This window comes from Ictalurus furcatus, chromosome 13, assembly GCF_023375685.1.
Source record: "Ictalurus furcatus strain D&B chromosome 13, Billie_1.0, whole genome shotgun sequence".
In the NCBI taxonomy this organism is placed as follows: domain Eukaryota; kingdom Metazoa; phylum Chordata; class Actinopteri; order Siluriformes; family Ictaluridae; genus Ictalurus; species Ictalurus furcatus.
The window spans coordinates 2,261,150-2,284,611 of NC_071267.1; the positions used below are offsets into that span (position 1 = coordinate 2,261,150).

General features: G+C 41.4%; 2 protein-coding genes across 2 annotated transcripts; both read right to left on the reverse strand.

Moving 5' to 3' along the window:
• Positions 1 to 45: 45 nt before the first annotated feature.
• Positions 46 to 14,279, reverse strand: atp2a1l (ATPase sarcoplasmic/endoplasmic reticulum Ca2+ transporting 1, like). Its single transcript, XM_053639851.1, has 24 exons — positions 14,005 to 14,279; positions 13,096 to 13,113; positions 12,800 to 12,882; positions 11,058 to 11,162; positions 10,804 to 10,942; positions 10,124 to 10,204; positions 9,929 to 10,014; positions 9,186 to 9,483; positions 8,278 to 8,444; positions 6,338 to 6,426; positions 5,843 to 5,945; positions 5,496 to 5,627; positions 5,213 to 5,329; positions 4,897 to 5,115; positions 4,564 to 4,675; positions 4,092 to 4,315; positions 3,722 to 3,942; positions 3,374 to 3,576; positions 2,474 to 2,559; positions 2,220 to 2,353; positions 1,554 to 1,671; positions 1,294 to 1,411; positions 961 to 1,004; positions 46 to 372 (listed from the first exon to the last, which is right to left on the reverse strand). The coding sequence occupies exons 1-23, from the start codon at positions 14,120 to 14,122 to the stop codon at positions 1,000 to 1,002; spliced, it is 2,976 nt and encodes a 991-aa protein (XP_053495826.1). The 5' UTR covers positions 14,123 to 14,279; the 3' UTR covers positions 46 to 372; positions 961 to 999.
• Positions 14,280 to 18,627: 4,348 nt separating this feature from the next.
• Positions 18,628 to 22,395, reverse strand: ppp1cab (protein phosphatase 1, catalytic subunit, alpha isozyme b). The gene is made up of 7 exons (XM_053640078.1): positions 21,564 to 22,395; positions 20,901 to 21,032; positions 20,318 to 20,548; positions 20,104 to 20,208; positions 19,796 to 20,019; positions 19,556 to 19,690; positions 18,628 to 19,463 (listed from the first exon to the last, which is right to left on the reverse strand). The coding sequence occupies exons 1-7, from the start codon at positions 21,616 to 21,618 to the stop codon at positions 19,344 to 19,346; spliced, it is 1,002 nt and encodes a 333-aa protein (XP_053496053.1). The 5' UTR covers positions 21,619 to 22,395; the 3' UTR covers positions 18,628 to 19,343.
• Positions 22,396 to 23,462: the final 1,067 nt, after the last annotated feature.

A 23,462-nucleotide genomic window follows, 5' to 3' on the forward strand; every position in this document is an offset into this window, starting at 1 on the left:
ACAAAACAACACGTGTTAAAGAAAAAAGACGAGGAAGAGAGTGTACAAGTTTAACAAAAAATGTAACTTTAATACATTTATTATTAGATTTAAGAATAAAATGAATCATCAGTCAAGCACTAATTTGGAACCGTTTCCCTATATATTAATTTAATCATTTCCATAAACAGTGTTTTTTTTTTTAAATAGATTTTCTATCAGTCAGTTTTATAGATTTTTTCATAGATTTTCCTGTTTTGTGTTCTCTCTCGCCATGGTGGAGGGCTCATTAAAGGCTCCTCTCCGGCTCGATGTCATCTCTTGACTCCTCCTCTAGTTTTCGTCATCTCTTTCTCTTGCCTTTTTCACTCTTTCACAAGATTGAACTCTTACCTGAATGGGGGGAGGAAAAAACACACCTTGATTGAGCCTGTAACTTTCCGGCAATTCGTTTTCATGCAGTTTTTGATTATTTTATCAGATTTAATGCTAGCCAATTACTGCTAGCTAGCTAATTCTCTGCCATTGCATGAAAGCTGCTAGCGCTTGCTGTCTGCGGACACAGGTGAAGCAAGCCGAAGCAATTTTTAAATTTATTTATTTTTTTACAAACTGCCACTCATGCAAACACACGTGGAGCGCTAACCCCCCGCTTGTGTATAAAAAGACAGTGCACAGATGTCTACGTTTAAATATCTACATCACAATACATCAGCATGAAACCACATAAGGTCCCGCTATATCGAATTCTTTACCAATATCCTATAAATTAAATAAAATCGTCTTTTCCAATTTGCATGAATAGCGCTTTTGGCGCTCCCCCTTCAGGAGAAGGGCTGAACTGCAGCAAATGCCAAACAAAATAAACTGAATTGCATCCAGGAATCTCAATCTCTCTCTGTTCTTTTTTTTAAGACACACACACACACACACATAAGAAATACACAAATACAGACAGACCACCAAGACATCTTTGGGTACCTTGCATTTGTTACTTGGTAACTGAGGGAGGGAACTGGTTTAGGCTGTAAGTGAATAAAAGAATTAGTGAATGAGGGATGATGTGGGGAAAAAATGAGTGAGAGAGTTAAACATGGAAGGATCGAATGAGGGTGGGATATATTTAGTGATTAGACAGATAGATAGACTCAGTGAATGTATTATTATATATTATATTATATATTAGTTATAGAAACAACTTTTCATATATAAGACTTTTTCAGTAGTTGATTGGTGAATGGGTTATTTTAAAATTATTTACCAAAACTAAAATGAGAAGAAAAAAAAACAAAAGTTCCATGTTATTGGTCTTACCCTCCAGGTAGTTGCGAGCAACGAACTTCAACACCTCATCAATGAGGATGACCGGGAAGGACAGCTTCAGCACCACCATCCACTGTTCCACGTTCAAGTGGGTCAGCTTGAAGACCATCTGGAGTACGGTAAAATGAGAGAAATTTCCATCAAATCCTCATCACTGAGAGTGACTGTCTGCACTACAGGATAACTTTAGTGTAGATAAGGGGAAAGGTAACAGTATTGGAGATGCAGCCCTGTTAGAGGAACAGACTTACGGGCAGGGGGTCCACGTAGATGATCATGAAGTGCAGGGACATGGAGAGGGTCATGGCGGCCAACAGCCAGAAGTTGCTCCACGGAGGCATGCGGACAAGTGACTGGTTCTCAGACAAGCTGGAGAAATGTGGATAATCAGATATAAGCACTAAATGACCGAGTGACACTTATTTTCTAAACTTTATTTATCCCCATGACCCAAATTTTAGGATGCTAAACAATTCCTTTAAAATGTTACGCTACTCTGGAAGAAATGAGTCTGGTATGTTTTTTATTATTATTTTCAAATTGAAACCTTCAAGATCCTGAAGTGTATGTCCAGACAAGTGTACAAAAGAAATCATAGGCTCTGTGGTCTGGAAGCAAATTGTCTGAGGATTAGTCTAGGAAGAACTTGCTTTCTTAACCCTAACAGACTACTGAAGCACTTGTGCATGGAGCAGTTAACGTTTAAGGTCCTAACTCCATGGCCCAGGAAGAGGCCAACAGTGGAAATCTGGCAGTCCATGATTAAAAACATGTGACTTTCTCAACAAGCAGTAGTGCCTTGCTCAAGATCCCTAGCCCTAACCCTAACCCTTACAATTTTGGGATTTCACCTTAAAACCATTTAATCAGTAGTGTCAAACCTCAGGCAGGTTTCGAAGAGAAAGACAGGTTCTCACCTGTTAAGGGCATTGCACATCTCAATGGTGACTAGCACAGACAGGGCCATGGTCATGGGAGGAGCAGCCTCAAACACCTCACATTCAATTCCAGCAAAGTCCTCATTTTCATCATGGCACTGCATGAAGTGAGACTGAACAACAAAGGAAAGGGATTAAATGCTGGAATAATGTCACTTTGGTGTGTTTTTTTTTCTCACTGCAAATTAGAAAAATCAAGCTGATGCACCAGAACAGTGATGATAAAGACTTACCAGCTGATAGTAAGTCACTTTGGGGCCCTCATCATCATACAGGAACCAATAGGCTGCAGCACCAACAGTGGCAGCGCCGACGTATCCTAAAAGGAAAGAGAAACAGCTTTTGCAATCATGCCAAGATTTCATCAGGCACAAACTATCTGATAAACTAATACACTGGACTGGTTACCATCAGACTTTCTAAACTGGGAAAGAAGAACAAGGGTGTCCTGAAGGGTCTGGGCCTTCTAACACAAAGTCCACCCATGAAGAACTTGGGAATTATTGGAATTATATGAATCCTACTCCATCCAAGACTGGAGCATGGACAACTGCGTTAGTCTACTCCCAACAAGAAGTCTTAATCTTAACTATACCATTAAAGTGTATTGGTAGTTTGACTATCCTGGAGTGCAAGTAGTCACTTTGTCACCAACATCATGTAGATGATTCGCAAGACCAAATGTTTGAATATAGGCAAGACAGGCAATTCTCCTCTTGTGGACTTTCAGTGACAGGTGGTTGAAGCTTCCATGGGATGTTCCACTAATTGATATGTTAATAGGTCTGGAAGTGCCTTAACTTGGTAGCAGGTGCTACATGTGTTAGATGTAGATAATATTTACCACCAGAGGTTCAATGTTAACATTTGGGAGAGAGAACCGTAGCCATCATGCATACACAATAAGAATATGGCCAATTATGCATTCCCAAATATCCATGGGTTTTTTGCTCAGGGTCTAACCCTGAACTTAAACAAAATACTGTCTTGGGTGAAGAAGAAATTATTACTGTAAGTGCTCCACTAGGGAGGTCACAATGTATTGTTGTGATGGTATATCATGATGAGGAAATCCACAATAGCTATCCTATTCCTGCCTACTTCACTGTACCATGAATTTTATATGTACTTACCACCAATGGCCAGGTATCTGAAGAAGAGCCAGCCTGAAATGAGGGGCTCCTTGGGGGATCGAGGAGCTTTGCCCATGATGTCCAGATCAGGGGGGTTGAAGCCCAAAGCGGTGGCAGGCAGACCATCAGTGACCAGGTTCACCCACAACAGCTGTACTGGAATCAGAGCCTCAGGAAGACCGAGAGCAGCAGTGAGGAAGATACTAGAGAACATCAAGAGAAGAAGAAGTGATAGTTAGCAACACTTTGACTTGAAGATGGGGGGAAGATATTAAAACTCCCTTATGTTTCCACTCGGCCAGCCTCGGTATTCGCAAATCTATCGCAAGCTCTTCCTTGTGCTCTCACCAGACGACCTCTCCGACGTTGGAGGAGATCAGGTAGCGGATGAACTGCTTCATGTTGTTGTAGATAGCTCTGCCCTCCTCAACGGCAGACACAATGGAGGAGAAGTTGTCGTCGGCCAGGACCATCTCAGAGGCTGACTTGGCAACAGCAGTGCCAGAGCCCATGGCAATACCAATCTCCGCCTTCTTCAGAGCGGGGGCATCATTCACACCATCACCGGTCTGGATTGGGGGGGTGGCGACGACACGGACATTAAGGTGAATTTATGGGGAGAGCTAAGTCATGCTAAATCATGTTTATATAAACAAAAATCAAGAACACGCTCTCAGAACTGTACATTTGAAAATTGGAAGAAAAATTCGTTGCTCACCATGGCAGTGATCTCATCGTAGCCCTGCAGGAACTCAACAATCTTGGACTTGTGGGAAGGCTCGACACGGGCGAAGCAGCAGGCCCTGGTTACAGCCTCACTCTGCTCAGCACGAGGCAGATCATCAAATTCACGGCCAGTGTAGGCTCTTCCGGTCACATCCTCATCCTCACCAAAGATGCCAATGCGACGGCAAATAGCCACAGCAGTTCCCTTGTTATCACCTGAGAGCGAGAGATTGGACACATTTCATTAAGAACGTCCATTTGACGAGTTAGGTCTTTGCTCACTGACAGTCGTTGTGTACAGTCCATTATACAAGTTCCTGTGAATGAGCTGTTCCGTTTTTGGTCAAAATGCTGTCTAGGTGTAGCTTTGTATTTTGTGTTACATTCTGAGCCTGCAGGAATTTCTCTCATTGTAACTGTGTGTATGGAAGAGATGACAATAAAATTGGATTTGAGATACGTGCCAGTGATCATGATGACACGAATGCCAGCAGCCTTGCAGAGCTGAATGGAGCCAGCGACTTCTTTACGAGGGGGATCCAGCATACCGACGCAGCCGACGAAGGTCAGGTCAGTCTTAGAGATAGCATAGGCATTAATTAAAATGGAACATATTCTTTATATAGTGTGTATGTATATATTTCAAAAATTAGGTTTTTGGTTTTATCTGAAGAAACTCATTAAATTGAGGTATGATGGGGATCATAATGGGGATTGATGATAGTGCTTATGTGGACCGCATAGTGAATAGTGTGTGTGTGGTTTGATGGTGAATAATTTAAGATCATTGTTAATACCTCATAGTCAACAAACTTGGTGGAGTCCTCGAGTTTCATCTCCTCGACCTTCAGTGGAGTGTCACGTGTGGCGAGGGCAAGGCAGCGCAGTGTGTCACGGCCAGTACCCCACTCCTTAATGATGGTCATGATCTTCTCCTTAATGGGGGCAGTCAGGGGCACGCGGGTGGAGCCAACGCGCACATAGGTGCACCTGTCAATCACACCCTCTGGGGCACCCTATTTTTCAAAGTGAGGAACAGGATTATCAGAGCTTAGGGACTGAAATAAAATAATACAAAAGTGGGACAAACAGAAGTGAGATCAGTGAACTCACCTTCACGAACATCTTGCTGCCGCTGTCTCCTCTACTTGGGCTGCAGTACACAGACATGGACTTCCTGTCACGGGAGAACTCCAGGGTAAAGTTCTTCTTCATCAATTGCTTCACAACCTGCAGGACAATGACAAGAGCATTCAATAGGTGAGGAAAAATGCTAATAAAATACAAATCCATACCCACTGAGAGCTGGGAGCAGTTAAATTTAAAGCGATGGCGGTTTAAATAGCAGTCACTTGGAAGCCTATTTGAAGCGTAACACTAGACTGGCGTGACTCACACTGCAGCAGGCGTTGGCTCTCTCCACATTGGACAGGTTGCTAACGTTGGTCTTGAATACATTCATTTTCTCCACCAGGCAGCACAGGGCGGTTTCAGTGGCCTCACCAACCTTCTCGTAGATCTTCTTAGACTGTGGAGTGAGCACACACACGTAAAACATGAAACAGCGTTCGCTACATAACATGTTCGGTGTCTGAATTCAGTTTCCGTAGCGCTGGAGCTTTAAGGGAAATCGACAGCTATGAGTTTCATCTGTTTGCACTCTGAGAGCATCTTTTTGCACCTTATTTATTGTATTGTGTTGGCTATGTAACGGGGGAAAAAAGGAAACGGTGTATTTCTCACCTCGTTGTAGTCGAGAGAGGAGTCGTTGCACAGGGCGCAGATGGTGGCGAGCTCCACCAGGCCATCGTACTGACTGCAGTCAACTCTAGCACCTCCTTTAGTCCTAAAGAGCAAAACATTCATATACCCTTAGACTGAATAATAAAGAGGCTTTCTATTTTATTTATATTTAACATTTATGGAAGGAGTCTCCAGTGTCAGTGGTTTGTAACAGTCAGAGATAAAAGCTGTACCCTTAATTTTTCAGAGATGAGAAAGTCTCAGGAATTATTTATTTTTGTTTTTGGGTTTTTTTTGTCTATAATATATAATAATATAATGTAATGAAGTGATAACTTGTCTTCTTGGAGACATTCCCCAACAACTATAAAAGGATATAAAATTATGATTAATTCATTTAAAAAAAAATTGTTGGTAAATTACTGTTGCATGAGAAGAATAAAACATTTGGGGACATGCTGTTATAGGAATATAATCAGTTACTCCGCTACTTACACCTCGCCATCGGGAGTGTATTTGGAGCCGGAGATATCGAAGCAATCCAGGGACACATGATCACCGTCCACTCTGTCAATGATGAACATCTGTCGAGTAAAATTTTATCAAGCATAATCAGAAATGATTTGGTTCATTATTATGTTATGTATTTTATTTTTAAGGCATAAATCAGTGCATTGATTTTATTTTTCTGCCTTATTATGATTAGAGGTTTTCGTTAGGTTTCATTTTGAGATGTGATCCTTTGTGGTATTTGTAGCTTTATATGTTTGTTCAAATTAATAATAATTATGTTATTTCATATTGTTTAGGAACATGCATAGCTATGTTCTGGTGTGTTAATTGTGTTATTAATAACAAGTTAACAGATATGAAATGTGGGTGGTCCAAATAACTACGGTGCCCTCCACTAATATTGGCACTTTTGGTAAATATGAGCAAAGAAGGCTATGAGAAAAATATATTTGAAGCATTTTCCCATTGATATTTCACTTATTTTAGTACACCTGGAAATTGTTCACCCATGACTTCCTGTTTCACAGGGGAATAAATATGAGGTAGCACACATGCCAAATTCCCTTAGTCATTCATAACAATGGGTATGACCAAGGAATATAGCTGTCATGTGCTGCAAAAGGTTGTTGAGCTTCACAAAATGGGGCGTGTCTATAAGAAAATAGCACAAGCATTGAAAATGCCCATTTCTACCATCAGGGCAATAATTAAGAAGTTCCAGTCAACTGGAAATGTTATGAATCGACCTGGAATTGGACGTGTGTCTATCTCGTCTCAACACACTGTGAAGAGGATGGTTTGAGTGGCCAAAAAATCTATAAGGATCACAGCTGGAGAATTGCAGAAGTTAGTTGTGTCTTGGGGTCAGAAAGTCTCCAAAACTACAATCTGAAGTCACCTACATCACCACAAGTTGTTTGGAAGGGTTTCAAGAAAAAAGCCTCTACTCTCATCCAAAAACAAACTTGAGCGTCTTCAGTTTGCCAGACACTACTGGAACTTCAAATGGGATCGGGTTCTATGTTCAGATGAAACCAAAATAGAGCTTTTTGGTAATAAACACCAGAGGTGGTTTTGGAGCACACAGAGAGGTAGCAATATGGAAAAGTACCTCATGCCCACGGTTAAATATGGTGGTGGATCTTTAATGTTTTGGGGCTGTTTTTCTGCCAGAGGACCTGGACATTTTGTTAGGATACATGGCATCATGGACTCTATCAAATATCAACAGATATTAAATGAAAACCTGACTGCCTCTTCCAGAAAGACTCAAATGGGCCGTGGTTGGATCTTCCAGCAGGACAATGATCCAAAACATACATCAAAATCAACACAAAAATGGTTTACTGACCACAAAATCAAGGTCCTGCCATGACCATCCCAGTCCCCTGACTTGAACCCCATAGAAAACCTGTGGGGTGAACTGAAGAGGAGAGTCCACCAGCGTGGACCTCGAAATTGGAAGGATCTGGAGAGATTCTGTATGGAGGAATGATCTCAGATCTCTTGCCATGTATTCTCCAACCTCATCAGGCATTGCAGGAGAAGACTCAGAGCTGTTATCTTGGCAAAGGGAGGTAGCACAAAGTATTGACTAAAATGGTGCCGATAATTATTGCACACATGTATTTAACAGTGATATTTCTTTATTTTGGATAAACCTGTGTTGTGTTTGTAATTGCTTGATATCCATGAGAGCAGAGTATTTTTGTGAATTTTTTGAACAAAAAGATCAAAAGGTTAAACAATAAAGACATTTTTTCCACAGCCTTCTTTGCTCATATTTACCAAGGGTGCCAATATTAGTGGAGGGCACTGTAGCAGGTTCTTATGCAGGTGCCAATATTTTATCTCAACAGAATACTGATGTATTAATATATCTTGAGCATTGTAATGTTTAACAAAAAAAAAGTCATACACACTTTTGTGACACACATCTGGTTGGTGGTGAGGGTGCCGGTTTTGTCTGAGCAGATGACAGAGGTGCAGCCCAGAGTCTCCACAGAGGGCAGAGAACGGACGATGGCATTCTTTTTGGCCATACGACGGGTACCAAGGGCCAGACAGGTAGTGATGACAGCAGGCAAACCTGGAGAAATCCAATCATAATACTGATATAAATCATACTCCGAGGTCACAAGTGACAGAATCTGTGGCCTGCACCCCATCTTACTACATATAGAACAGAGAAGTCTCTAATACAGCTAGCAAAAAACTGTTAGCTTGCTAGTTTTTCCTGCTAGCTATTAAGAAAAGCCTCCGTCATTCCACTTCACCATCATCAGTAAATTAGCAAATATTGCTGCCTTTAAAGCATTACTAGGTGTGTAAGTTACAAAGTGGAAGTTTATTTAAATTACACGTTAGTTCAGGATTATGCTAGCTCAGGGTTAGCATACTATAAACACATTTCCCCCTTTCTGTATACACAAATTTGTAATAATAATAATAATAATAACAATAATAATACATTTTTAAAAAAAAAGAAAGTAGTGCAAGGTGATTTTCATACTAGCTATACCCCACAAATTATCTCTTAATTTTACCACTCCACTATCATTGATCAGTAAATTAGTTGATTTTGTGTCATTCAATAACAGAGACATTAGGTTTATTTAAATGACATGCTGGCTCATGATTAGCCTACGTACTAGCAAGTAGTTTCTTGTTTCTTGAAATTTTATTTGTCCTAGACAAGTAGGAATTTTGAAGACGCTGTCAATAGTGCTCCCTAATGTCCCCGTCAAGTTGAGACAGTTACCCCAGGATCCACATTCAGGTTTGCAAAAGATTTCTCAACCTTTGTACTAAACGATTTGTCTATCCTCACCCTCAGGGATGGCAGCAACAGCCAGGGCGACTGCAATCTTGAAGTAATAAACAGCACCACGGATCCATGAGCCACCGTGGACGGGATCATTGAAGTGGCCGATGTTGATCATCCAGACGGCGACGCAAATCAGAGAGATGACTTTGGAGAGTTGCTCGCCAAACTCATCTAGCTTCTGCTGCAGAGGGGTCTTCTCCTGCTCAGTGGCGACCATCTGGTCACGGATCTTGCCGATCTCGGTGGAGACGCCGGTGGCGATGCAGACGCCAATAGCCTTGCCAGCAGCAATGTTGGTGCCCTGGATGGGAGGAGACAATGAAATGGAATGAAAGTGTAACATATATGGATGGATGGATGGGTGGATTTTCTGACATAGAGGAAGGAAAATGTAATGAATACAAGATATACATGCTCTGTTTGACTGAGGTGATAGATCGGTGAACTAATGGAATAACAGGGGGTAAAAAAAAGGATGGATGGGTTCCCAATCCTGGTCCTGCAGAACCTCTTGCCACATTTAACTGCTCTTGCACATCTGATCCAACTCATCAGGTAATTAATCAACCCTTACTGGTCATAAATGTATAGTACAAATATTATTTTTCTAGTCTGGGGTTCAGCTGGGATCCATTGACTCACCTGCCAGAAGAGTGAATGGACGGAAGGACAGACAAGAACAAGATAGGATAGATGGATGACTAAATAATGATCATGAATGGACAGGTGGATTATTGCCTACTCACAGAGAAAAGCATGTTCTTCTTGTCCTGGTTGACGGCCCTCGTGTCAGGGACGGGATCGGTATGCTTGATCACACTGACAGACTCACCTGAGAGAGACATCATATTGAATAAATTAATAATCAGTCAACCAATATCACCAATTTAAAAGGTTTTAATGTAAGTGGAAGTTTTTAGAAGTTTAACATTGATACCTACCAGTAAGAATGGATTGGTCAACACGCAGGGTGGTGGATCGGATAGCAGTAAGCCTGATGTCAGCAGGGACTTTGTCACCAACTGGAGTAAAGACACAAGTTCTCAATGTCACTCTTTACAGTAATTATAGTTTGTATATATTGGGGGCGGTCAAGTTATAAAATGCCAATAACCGGGGAAACCAGTGGCCAAATATCTGCAAACTGTTGAGGTAGGAACAACACCATTCTAACACTGATCCTGAGTTTTCTCCAGCAACTTCCTGTTTTATTTTCCTTTTTGTAATTTACTCAGGATTCATATAGAATAGACTGATAGTCAGGAAGCAGAAAGCCCTAAGGAAAGAGGCAAGCAGTGCAACTAGCAGGTGTCAGGGAAGTATTTATACCCAAGATTTTGTTTTCCTTCTCTCAGCATGTTTTTAAAGCCATCCCTCATGCCTCCACAGTTCTCTTTCTCCCTCCCTCTCTCACTGTACCTTAAATAACATGAGCATGTCACTGTCACATGCTCCACTAACAAGCTGGGATGGCTCTTACAAGCCTCTGCTAGCATGCAAGGCACTGTCAGGTGTCTCTAGTGTGCTATATTCTTATAGAGCAATTAAAGACTTCTGCTAATTTGCCAGTAAGGGGGTCTGGGGTAGTCAGGGGAAGCAGGGAAAAGCAAAGACGCCTCACCGGAAACCTCCACGATGTCACCAGGGACGATCTCTCTGGCCTTGATCCTCTGCACGCTCTTTCTGTCAGCTCGGTAGACTTTACCCATCTCAGGTTCGTACTCCTTCAGAGCCTCAATGGCGCTCTCAGCATTACGCTCCTGTCACGTGTAACACTTCATTTCAGTCCCAATGACACTGGGCATGTATGGCAGATCAAACTCTTTTTTAAAAACTATGAAATAACTTCTACTAGATTGTACTCATTGTTCTGACCTGCCATACACCGACGACGGCATTGGCGATGAGGATAAGCAGAATGACAAATGGCTCGACAAAGGCTGTGACAGTCTCCTCACCTTCCTCAAACCAAGCCAGCACCTGCAGAGGAAGAGATATGGGATTAAGACTGGGGTTCCAGAGGAACACATACACTTGTTTAAAGCACCACAAAGATGTTTGTGAAGAATGTGCTTCTGTATCCAAGGAGGTGACTTTATTGGTTTAAATAAATGTTATATCAATGAAGGTATCACTGATGGTCTTTTCACTGTGATGAATTGATATGCACCTGAGAAGTTCCCTCAGAGTGAGAGAAAACAAAAAGGAAAATTTGGATCTGCAGGTGCATAGGTTCATAATTCATACACTGATTGTTTCACTGTTATTCACAACAAGTACTTTATTACCAGAAACATTTTAATTGAACCATAAAATATGATCCCCATAGTAGACTATTTATGTCTCAGGGGAGGTTTATTTTGTAAACATGATCTCTAGATCTATGGCAGAAATCAGATTCCTGAGTGGTCCTAGTGATCTACACTGCTCTTGTGAAATGCAGACAAAAATATGGCACTGTAAACTATATTTCATAACATCTTATTGCATAACATTGCATAACAGATTTTATGTCCCAGAGTCTATGCTTAACACTGGCCCTCCCTTCTTTGTGCCTCATTCTCCAGCCCTCTGTATCCCGTCTTCCCTTGGTCCTGACCTTTGCTGAGCGATTAAGTTTCTCTGCCCAGCTTGAGGCTTTTCTTAAAATAAACACCTCTTGCCCGTCTCCTTTGCTCTTCAATATTCTCCTTCTAAGGCCATTGCGACAGCTGGCCAAGGCATGGGGAGGAGGGCAGAAGCAATCGATACCATTTCATGTCCAACCCTTACTTCTTAACACCCCCCAACATAACCTTACCCACCTTAACCCCAATCCCTAAAAGAAGCACCCTTGTTAAAAAGAGCCTTTTTGGCGACTTGAAGACGACTTGAAACAAGGGAGAATGTGGAGATAGATGACATAACGTCCAACTGACATTGATAAGCTCTTAAGGAAATTATTTCAGGTGCACAGTAGGGAATCTGCGCCATCTTGGATGGTCTTATGTTGTGTGACACACAGCTGTCGTTCAAGCTGCTTATGTTTGCTGTACGGCCACGCCAGTTTGGCAAGTACACAAGCATATCTCCTTATACCGCATGCGAAATTGGCAAGTGAAGCACGAATGTATAACCATAGATGGTATTAGTGTGCAGTATGCAATAAGTGTGTGGTAAACAAAGGGGATAATTGCGAAATGCCTCAAGTCAATGGTCAGTTGTGACCTCGAAAGTCAGTCAATCAAATGCCTTGATAAAATCAGTCAATCAACTCAAATGCACAAAATATCTTAAGATTGTGTGTGTCACCTTCATTGACTGATCAAAAACAGTTACTTATTGTATCGGAACACGTGATCATATCAAGGTTATGGTCTCATCATAACACACCTGTTGCTATGTCTGAACTTTACTTATGTTTGTAATTATTATTAGGTAAATCTTGTCTAGAAAAGAACGCTGACACAAGTGGCCAGAGCATCACTTAGATCTCCTGAGCTGCTTGGTTGTAGGGAGATCGATAAGCCATTTGTTAGTCTTGCTGTTGTAAGTGATGACTTAGCACGGATTTATGTTCTCCGTTTTGGATTTGTGGGTACCAAAGACATTGTATGTTTGGTTTTGTGGTTACTTACAAAAGAGATGCAGGCAGCAAGCAGCAGAATTCGAACAAGCAAGTCCTCAAACTGCTCAATCACCAGCTCCCAAAGGGACTTTCCTGTAAGAGGTTGGATGAGATTGTCAGAGGCAAATCCAATAAACATATGTATTAGCATCTGTTCCCAATTAGATCATGGAACCGATGGACCTCTAGATGAAGGACCAAAGAGTTCATTATTATTTAATATCACAGCAAACCACATGGTTAATTGGGATATTAAGGTTGTGACATATCTATAGTATGAAAACACAAGCAAATGTGGATACCTACCCTCCTCAGCTGGCAGTTCTGGAGATCAGGTTAACGGGAGAAGGAAAGGGAGAGAAATGATAGATTAAAATGCGTAATAATGGTGTTGTATTGTTCATTTTACCTGATTGTTACTCTGCTATTTGTACAACCATTGATAATAGCAAACTGATCAAACTGATTACTACCAGAAATTCAGCTCAACAAGAACTTCAAATACATACCAAGTTAGATTTCTAAGGCATTATGTTGACAATTACTTTTTACAGGAAGTATGAAAGTATTATACATGTTTAATTAGGGTTTTTTTTGTTGTTGTTTGTTTGTTTCATTGATAAATAGATTTAATGTTCTTTGAAAGCCATGCATTTATTACAAGACTTGGATGGAAAACACTTGAACAAACGAAGCATCTTTCACCAACCCATGCCTTTACAAGCTCATTTTATAATGACCACTATCTAAAGAGTTTTCATAAAGCCAGTCTCTTTGACTTTGTAATGCCAGCTGCATTTCTGAAAATGCAAACTGACCGCCCTGTAAGAAGCTCCCCCTCCTGTCAGCAGAAATACCACTCATGAAATCAGCCTTCTCGAATCACCAAAGCAAGGCCCTTGCGCCATCACCTGTCTCCTTTTGCTTTCCTTCTGAGCTATTTTAAAGCACTGCTTCTCAACTTCTGGTGCACAACCTGTTGGTGTCACTTCACCCAAGCTTCACCCAAGACTTTAGAGAGTACATCTGATTGTCGTGTTATTGTACCAAGTCGCACAAAGATTCTGCATGATTTCGCAATGCTTCGTTATGGGGAATCAAGACTGCATCTGTCAACCAGCTCAAGCTTAAGATATTTTCTAGTCGTATCCTGTTTCCCACCCTAGTCATGACCTGGTTTAACTCCATCCCATTTCTCCAATCTCTCTTTCTCACCATTGGGGCCATACTTGTTGAAGTTCCTCTTGACCTGGTCAACTGTAAGCCCGGTGGTCTCACTGACCCCAAAGAAGGCTATGACTTCTGCGGGGGTCTTGGTGTGGGCGTCCTCCATCCTGCTAGGGCTGAAGGATCTTCAGGAGCAAAATAGGTGTGGCTGAAAGTGTTTATCTATCCGTTTGTGGTTCTTTTGCTCGTGATGCTCTTTTGGACCAAGAGGTCTGTCCCTGTTACTTTGACCCCCTGCTTACAGGAGTGCTGGACTGACAGAAAGAGCGAACAAACGCAAACCTGTGTAGCATTTTATACCACCGCGAGTCATCCTATTGGTCGAGCCAGCTCTTGGACATGCCCCTGAATTCCGGTTCTTCGTTTATGGCATTGTGGGGCGTGGTTACAGCAAAGGATTCAGACTTGGACAGGAACCCCGAGGACATAGTGGGGGCTGAGGGGTTGTGTCGAAATGAAAAGGAGAGCTGTTTTTGGAACATGCATGGTCAGTGGAATAAGGAGAGAGGAGAAGGTGAGAGAGTGAGACAGAAAACGGGTAATGGGGGGGACGACATGAGTGATGGCTCAAATGGACCCTCAGGAGGTCAAAGGGGAAAGTGGGAAAGTGCTAGCCGGTAGAAAGGTGCTAGAAGTTTCATTAATTACAACTGGTATGAAATGTAGGGGAAAAATTATTAAAATGTCTCATATTCCACCACAGGGATATTTCGAGATCGAATGTTACATTGCATTACCATGATATATTGGATTAACATTTAGCATTTAGATTGTGTAAGAGTCATTCTGCAATTTCAGTAAAGCCGAAGGATAGTGTTCCAGCATGGTACAGGAAATGCAGAGAAAACAAATTACAGAAGATGAAAAAGAGAAAGAAAGAAAGTGTTGTGTGGCCAGTTAGTTAGAAATAAGATGAAAGATAGGAGGAGACAAACAGACATAAGCATGCAGGACCGTGACTCAATATGGGGAGCCTACATAAGGAAGAGGAGGATCATGTTTAATTTCTATTTTTTTACAGTGTGGGGAACAGGGCAAAAGACTAAGTAGTGATATACTGAGCCTCAGACGTAGACCCTAAAGCAGTTATACACATTTCAACGCCACTATGGATAGCGCTGACATATACACACATGCGCATTTCCATGCGTAGCACATAGTAAAGTGGGAAGGGTGGTGCTCGTTCAGTGTGCGTGGAGCTTTTAATAGTTAAAAGCTTACTTATATGTGTGGAGTATGCACTTGGAGAATTTGAAAGATGAGCAAAATGTAACAATCAATTAACTTTCTTTCTTAAATCCATTCAGAGTTGTTTTGTTTGTTTGTTTGTTTGTTTGTTTGTTTGTTTTAATATCATGATGTTTAGTGAAATTAAATAAGCTTGTTTTTGATCTAACAGTTTTGTTGTGCTAATAGGGTCTAATGATCAGAATATTTATAACAGTAAATTACAGCAAGCCAACAAACAGGATCAGTGACAACACATTTAATTCCATTCATATCAAACACAAGTGAATCAATCTCAGAATTTCTGGGGTGTAGGGGGGGTTGTTTTTTCTTGTGCATTTATTTCAAGAAATAAATAAATAATAATAATTCTATTTCAGTCAATGTGCAGACTACTGACTAACCTGCGACTATTTATTTAAGATCCATTGTGGCTCTCCACTGATGAAAGCATCAGTGAAACATTTTGCAGACTTTAATTGCATTATAGGAAGCACATACCTTCACCTGATGGAGTTACACTGAAGGAACTGTCTAGGGTTGTATTGTTTTTGGTTTTTTTCCAAGATACTCCTAAATTCATCAGACCTGCCAATAGGATTCCCAATGGTTCCATTTGCAAACTGTGTGAGAACAAATTCCAGGGAAATTGTTTGGAGATTTGGTCAGGTTATGTGAGTAATTATATGCGTCTTTCATTATAAAGGCTCCGTATATATGTATATAAGCAATAACCCATTTTCAGAACTCTTTGCATAAAAATATGGACGAAAATCTCTATCAATTTAAACAGCATAGTTTGGTAATTAATCTCTCTGAGATTGAATTTATTTTAAAACTTTGTGTCATGGAAGCTGCTTTTTTGTTTTTGTTTTTTCAACCGTGTACTACTCAGTGGTGTGGCAACTGATTTTGTACCACATAGCAGCAAGGTCTGAAGTTCAATCCTGAGCTCCAGTTACCGTTTGTACAGTTTCACGGGTGTCCTCAGGTTCTCCAGTTCCCTCCTTTTTTTCACCCCCCGAAAAAAAGAAACACGTTGCTCCTAGGTGTGAATGAGTACATACATACATATATATATATATATATATATATATATATATATATATATATATATATATATATATATATATATATATATAAGGAGTTATGTACACCTTATATATATATATAACAGGTTGTTAAATTAAAAATTGGCTGATTCTCCAGCCATGCTTTCATTTGACCATCATCAAACATTTCTGTCAAGAATTAGCATTAGATCATTTCTCTAAACTAAACAAATGGGAGGATGGTAACCAATTACTCTACAAGTAGCTATAATTGGATAATTTGGAAAATAATCACTGTTAAAGGTACTAAGTCTCATGAGGACATTAATAAGTACAGGTAGTTGTGATCAAATACTCCTCTGGAGTTATGTCACCAGCCTGTTATTTCTGTTTCATTTGCAGTGTTGTATAACTGATGGTGCTGGGTAAGTCTAGGATAAGGATCAGGGAATACCAGGCGGCAGCTGCTTTTGCGACACTTGTGTTCGTGGCAATGTTAAAAATAACCCCAAGGCAAGTCAAGCATTGATATACACACTATGGATTCACACACGCTAATTATAGCAAACATGCCAGATTTTTCCTTGCTCCAAAGAAAAAAAACGGTCAGCAGTCTAATTTTTCTAATTAAATGTTGAACACCAAGCTCTAATGCTAATTACATTTCTGAGGAAATGCAGCAATGCGCATAATTCCCAGTTGGTGCAGTTGTTCACACCTTCCCTGTTACTCAAGGTTGTACTACATGTTCAGTAGGAGAAGACACGTGATGAGCAAGAGGGTGAAAATGTCTTACGAGTACTCTGCGACCACGTGTGCCACTGCCTACGAAGTTCCACCCACTTAATAGACCACTGAACTTGGAAATATGCCACAATGCCACATCATACTCCTAAGGTCATAATCCAACCCCACAATCCGGTTCTCTGGTTTTGCCAGTAGGTAGGTTGTAGAAGTTTACACAGGTAGCCTTGCAACAAGAATTCAGCAGAGCTAACAAAAACGCAATTCTTATTGCCAATTGAAGTCAATGTCATTTGACATTGCCAATGACAGTGAGTAGAGAGACAACAAAATATGCAAGTGGACTTGGATGGGAACATATTGGATTATCAATAACTGCCTTATCCTGGTCAGGGTAGCTATGGTTTACATTACAAATGCAATCCGCTCCGAAAGTGCTGGAACAGTAAGGCCAATACGTTTGTTTTTGCTATATACCAATCAGCCATAACACTGACAGGTGAAGTGAATAACATTATCTCATTACAGTGGCACCTGTCAAGGGGTGGGATATATTAAGCAGCAAATGAACAGTCGGTTCTCAAAGTTGACATGTTGGAAGCAGGAAAAATGAATGAGCGTAAGAACCTGAGCAACCAAATTGTGATGGCTAGACGACTGGGTCGGAGCATCTCTAAAACTGCAGCTCTTGTGGGGTGTCCCCAGTGTGCAGTGGTTAGTACCTACCAAAAGTGGTCTAATGAAGGACAACCGGTGAACCAGTGCTCATTGATGCATGTGGAGAACGAAGGCTAGCCTGTCTGATCCTATCCCTCAGAAGAGTTACTGTAGCACAAATTGCTGAAAATGTTAATGCAGACCAGTCAGAGTGCCCATGCTGACCCCTGTCCACCACCGAAAGCACCTACAATGGGCACGTGAGAATCAGAACTGCAGCATGGAGCGATGGAAGAAGGTGGCCTAGTCTGATGAATCACGTTTTCTTTTACATCATGTGGACAGCCGGGTGTGTGTGCGCACATGTGCGTCACTTACCTGGGGAAGAGATGGGACCAGGATGCACTATGGGAAGAAGGCGAGACAGCGGAGGAAGCGTGATGCTCTGGGCAATGTACTGCTGGGAAACCTTGGGTCCTGGCATTCATGTGGATGTTACTTTGACACATACCACCTACCTAAACATTGTTGCAGACCAAGTACACCCCTTCATGGTAACGGTATTCCCTAATGGCAGTGGAGTCTTACAGCAGGATAATGCATCCTGACACACTGCAAACATTGTTCAGGAACCGTTTGAGGAACATGACAAAGACTTCAAGGTGTTGACTCGGCCTCCTAATTCCCCAGATCTCAATCCGATCGAGCGTCTACAGGACATTCTGGACAAACAAGTCTGATCCATGGACACCCCACTTTGCAATTTACAGGACTTAAATGTGGATCAGAACTGTTCTGGCGTCACAAAGGGGATTTACACAATATCACTCAGGTGGTTTTAACGTTATGGCTGATCGGTGTATTGTGTAAGCAGTTAATTGCACATCATTTTACATTTCCTGGGGAACAAAAAAACAACCACACTCATGAATTATTTCTTGTAAGAGATTCTCACTTTATTGTCCAAGTCCATGAATAACTACAAAACAGAGGAAGAGATTTTCTTATTCAAGTAAATGCGCTGTACAAATCGAATGTATGACAGTGACCGTGAACGCTGATCACTCACGTCAGTAAACAAAGTAAACGTGAAGAGAAGAGCAGAGCGAGAATTTCCAGAGATATTTTGTACAAATGGGTCATGAATTCTAAGCTGAAAAATAAAAAAAAAGAAAGAAACCCACACACATCTTGTCCTAAAACTCCAGCACTCGTTTTGCTTGCTGATGAAACAGGAAACATACACACTTCACATTTAAGAATGGCAGTGATAAAACACACACATACACGCACTCAAACAATTATAGCCATTGCTTCAGGAGATAAAGGTGTGTCGGACCCTGAGACTCAAGAGGGAAAAAAAAATGCTTAGGTCCAATAATAAAAAATAAAAGAAAATCCCTAAAAAGGGACTTGTGTTTATTTCTATACATCTATGATGAAGAAACGTAATAGAAGGTAAAGATAAACACTCTGAAAACATTATATCATGCTCATAATTGGTCAAAATGAAATAAAATTTATTTAAAATAAAATTAAAAAAGTACATTCACGGCGAGAAAACGGAGAAATCTGAAAGACGAGGAATAATAGGAGAGGTAGACTGAAGGAAGTAGGAGAGGAAGAGAAATGTGTGTGTCGTGGTGGTTATTTCTTGGCTTTGCCTCCCCCCTTGGCAGCGTTTCTTGGCGGCGTGACGGGTCGGCCGGATCCGAAAGCTCCAGTGCCGCTGTACGTCAACGTCTTCTTGTCAGCGGGTTTCAGGATCTAAGAGGACGTGACAGCCGTACGTGCGAAATCTCATTACACTCGTCCAGAAACAGAAAGTAGTGCGTTAATTACTAACGAGCTTTAATTACCTGGAAGGAGCACATGAGCGTCTCGTCTACGCTCATCATGGCACCGGCGTTGTCAAATTCGCCGCAGTAGTTTGGGGCGGAGAAGAGCGTCACCAACTGCCGCTTCGCAAAGAACTCGTATCCGTCCTCCACAACCTGAACACACACACACACACACACACACACACACACACACACACACAGGTATATATTTTTGTCTTAAGGCTTAATATGCTAATCTGGTTCCTTTGCGAGTCAGACCTGGTGCGCTCTGCAGATGAGGTCCATGTCGTGTTTGTGCAGGAACTTGGCGACGACATCCGAGCCGAAGGTGAAGGAGACACCACGGTCGTTTTCGCCCCAGCCAGTCACGTCTTTATCGGGGTCGGCCCACAGCAGGTCGCACAGCAGCCCCTGATCTGGCACGTCCGTGGGTCTCATCACGCGCCGGATCTGCTCCATCGACTGCAAGTCCGGAGACAGGCCTGAAACAAAAACACAGAATGGGTTTGAAACGTGCAACGAGAACTCTGGCGTCCCGTTAGCTTGGGCATTGCGGTATAAGATACCTCCGTGGCAGCAGAAAATCTTCTCGTCGACGATGGCGGCCACGGGCAAGCAGTTGAAGCAGTCCGTGAACGTCTTCCACAGTTTAATGTTGTAGCGTCTTTTACCTGTGATTAGAAACGAACCGATGAGAGAAAGAAAGAAAAAACGAAACAGTCCGCGGCAACTTGAACTTAGGAACCGTTTCGTCGGATGAAAGGGTGCGAAAACACTCACACTCATCGTAGAAGCCGTATATCCTGTTGATGGAGGCGCACTCATGGTTCCCGCGCAGCAGGAAAAAGTTCTCTGGGTATTTGATTTTGTAAGCCAACAGCAAGCAGATGGTCTCTAAAGACTGCTTGCCTCGGTCTACGTAGTCTCCCAGAAACAGGTAGTTACTCTCCGGGGGGTATCCGCCGTACTCAAACAGCCTGAGCAGGTCATAGTACTGACCGTGAACATCTCCTAAAGACAAGAATTGGGGGGGGGGATGCTTCATTAAAGAATAAGTCGAAATTTACAACATCAGGAAATCCTGCCGATTTATTAATTAATATTCATCCTGATATTCCGGTTGAAAAAACAAGTCGATTCCTGAGCCGATAGTTCCAGTCGCGAGTGCCTCGCCGTGACTTCGCCCTTGCAATTCAAAGAACATTCTTCCGTTCATGCTGTGGCACGCAGTAAGGCTTACTAGTGTACATATAATAATGATGTAATAATCGCAATCAGGAGCTCACGTGACAGGATGCTCGCACATACTGGAACAGTGTAAATGTAAAGAATTTCAAGGGGATTTCAAAGAAGATGAACTTACCGCAAATTTTCAGAGGTGCTTCCAGTTCGAGAAGAATGGGCTGGCTGAGGAAAATCTCCCTGGATTTGAGACACAGCCCACGGATCTCATTCTCAGTCAGCTGCACGTTTTTACCGGGTCTGGAGCCTTTCACTAGTTAATAAAACAAACAACAACAATTACAATCATGATTTAAAACATTGTTCAGAAGTGGAGTGTCCCATGATAATCAATAAATAAGCATCAGATAGACTGCATATCTATCTATGTAATAATATATTATATATACACACATACACACAGGGTAAGCTAGCTATATGAAATTAGCAATTATTTATTAGTAAAATAGTAGAAGTGTGATATTTGGAACTACATTTCTGTCTTTGGTGTGAATGAAAGTCACTTTCAGGGTTTATGTGCTTCACGCCCGCCATTCTACTCACTCAGTCACCGGCCTGGACCGAATCCCAAACTCCCTTCCCGACTAAAGCTACTGTACTAAGTAGGCTGCACGTTCACAGCCAATGTAGCGCACTACAGTAGTGAGAGTGTGTCTATTTGAGACTACGTAACAGCGTTAAGCCTATATATAGCTAGGGAAGGACGGCGTACAGGAGGAGGAAAATAACGAAAAAAAAAGAAAGAAAAGCGAAGGTTAAGGTATCTCTCAGAAGAGCTGCTTACCTTCCAGAAGACGCTGGATGATAGAATCGATGTTTAACTTGTCGGATTCGGTCATTTTCCGTGTTTCTTTTCCCTCAGTCTGAAAGATTACCTCAGGATTTAGCCAGCAAGCTAACCTGCCAGCAACAGGAGGAAGCTCGCGCACACCCGGCCTCGCGCTCTCTCTCGCGATACACGATTAAAAAAACAACGTTTAAAACCTTTTTTTAAAACAAAATTAGGGATGAATAGCACTAGATAAATCTACAAGTAATACCCCAACTAATATAAAGTCCGGTCGTTTTCAGGAGTTCATCGGTAATTTAAAAAAAAAAAAAAAAAAAAACCCAGCTCCGTCTGCACAGCTAGCGCGTCAAAGCTTTTTCCGGTCTCACCTACCGCTTTAGGGCTCTCTGTTGTTGTGTCACTTCCGCTTGTGTCACTTCGCAACCGTTGCTCCGCAAATAAATAAATAAATAGTGTTGATATAAGTAACTGTTACCACCTCGAAGTTGATTCTTTCCCAGCAACATTTAAAAATTTTATTTAACGTTTTAAATTAATTCATCATCGCAACAAATGTAGTAAGTTCGTAATCCTGTTATTATTTAAAATAAATAAATAAATAAAAGTGAGGAATAAAACATCTGGGGCTGTTGGTACAGGAAAATAATCAAGGGCATGGTGGTCTGATGAAGCAGACCCTACTGAAAAAAAAAAACACCCAAAAAACATAGAAACCATGACAGAAATTCTATTGGTTTCCACTACAAATTCCATTACAAACTATCAGCTAATCATTAAAACCATTGGTCCTTAATGGTATCCACTAGACATAACATGCCACCAATAGACAGGTACAGATTACCAGTAGAGACCCACAGGGACTGTTACAAGTTCTGTTAAAACAAATACTTTGATCCCCAGAGTTTATTATTTTCCTGTAACAGCACGGCCCCGAGTCTCAGTGCTGTTACAAAGCACTGACACTGACGACTCCTTACATAAATGATAAATTTATGTAAGGAGACAAACATCTACAACCGCTGGCAAAAATGATGGAATCGCCACACTCAGAGGATGTTCACGTGGCTTTTTTTTTTTTTTTTACATCGTAGCAAATAAACAAAGCAAAGATATGACACAAACATTTTGACTTCGTGAATCATACCTCAAACAAGTTAAATTAGATTTTTTTAGTCAATGGCATATATTTGTCCAGATCAAGTAGAGGAAAAAATTATGGAATTAATACTTTGTTGCTCCTCGTCTGGCTTTTATGACGGCCTGAATTGTTTGAGGCGTGGACTTCACTAATGAAAAACAATATTCTCCATCATAGCTGTTGATAGATCAGCTCTGCAGGATGGAGCCTTGTCATGGACCAATTTTTTTTTTCATTTCCACCATAAATTTTCAATCAGATTGAGATCCGGACCGTTTACTGGCCATGTCATTGAGTTGATCTGCCTTTCCTGAAGAAAAGCTTTTGGCGAGATGCATTATCACCCTGAACAATGACTTCATCATCACCAAACCTATTTTCTATCAATGGAATGAGAAAAGTGTCCAAAATTTCTGTGTACACCTGTGCATTGACTGTTGAGGTCTCCCCTGGTCCTTTACCTGACATGAAACCCCATATCATAAATGAGTGGGGAAATTTGATTGTTTTCTTCAGGCAGTCATCTTTATATTTTTTATTAGAATGGCACCAGACAAAAAGCTCCAGCATCATCTCCTTGGCCAATGTGGATTCATCACTGAATATCTCTTTCATCCAATCATCTACACTCCATGATCGCTTCTCTTTAATCCACTGTAACCTTGTTTTCTTCTGTTCAGGTGTTAGTGCTGGTTTTCGTTTGGCTTTTCTATACGTAAACCCAATTTCATTCAAACACTGACTCCTATTTCCAC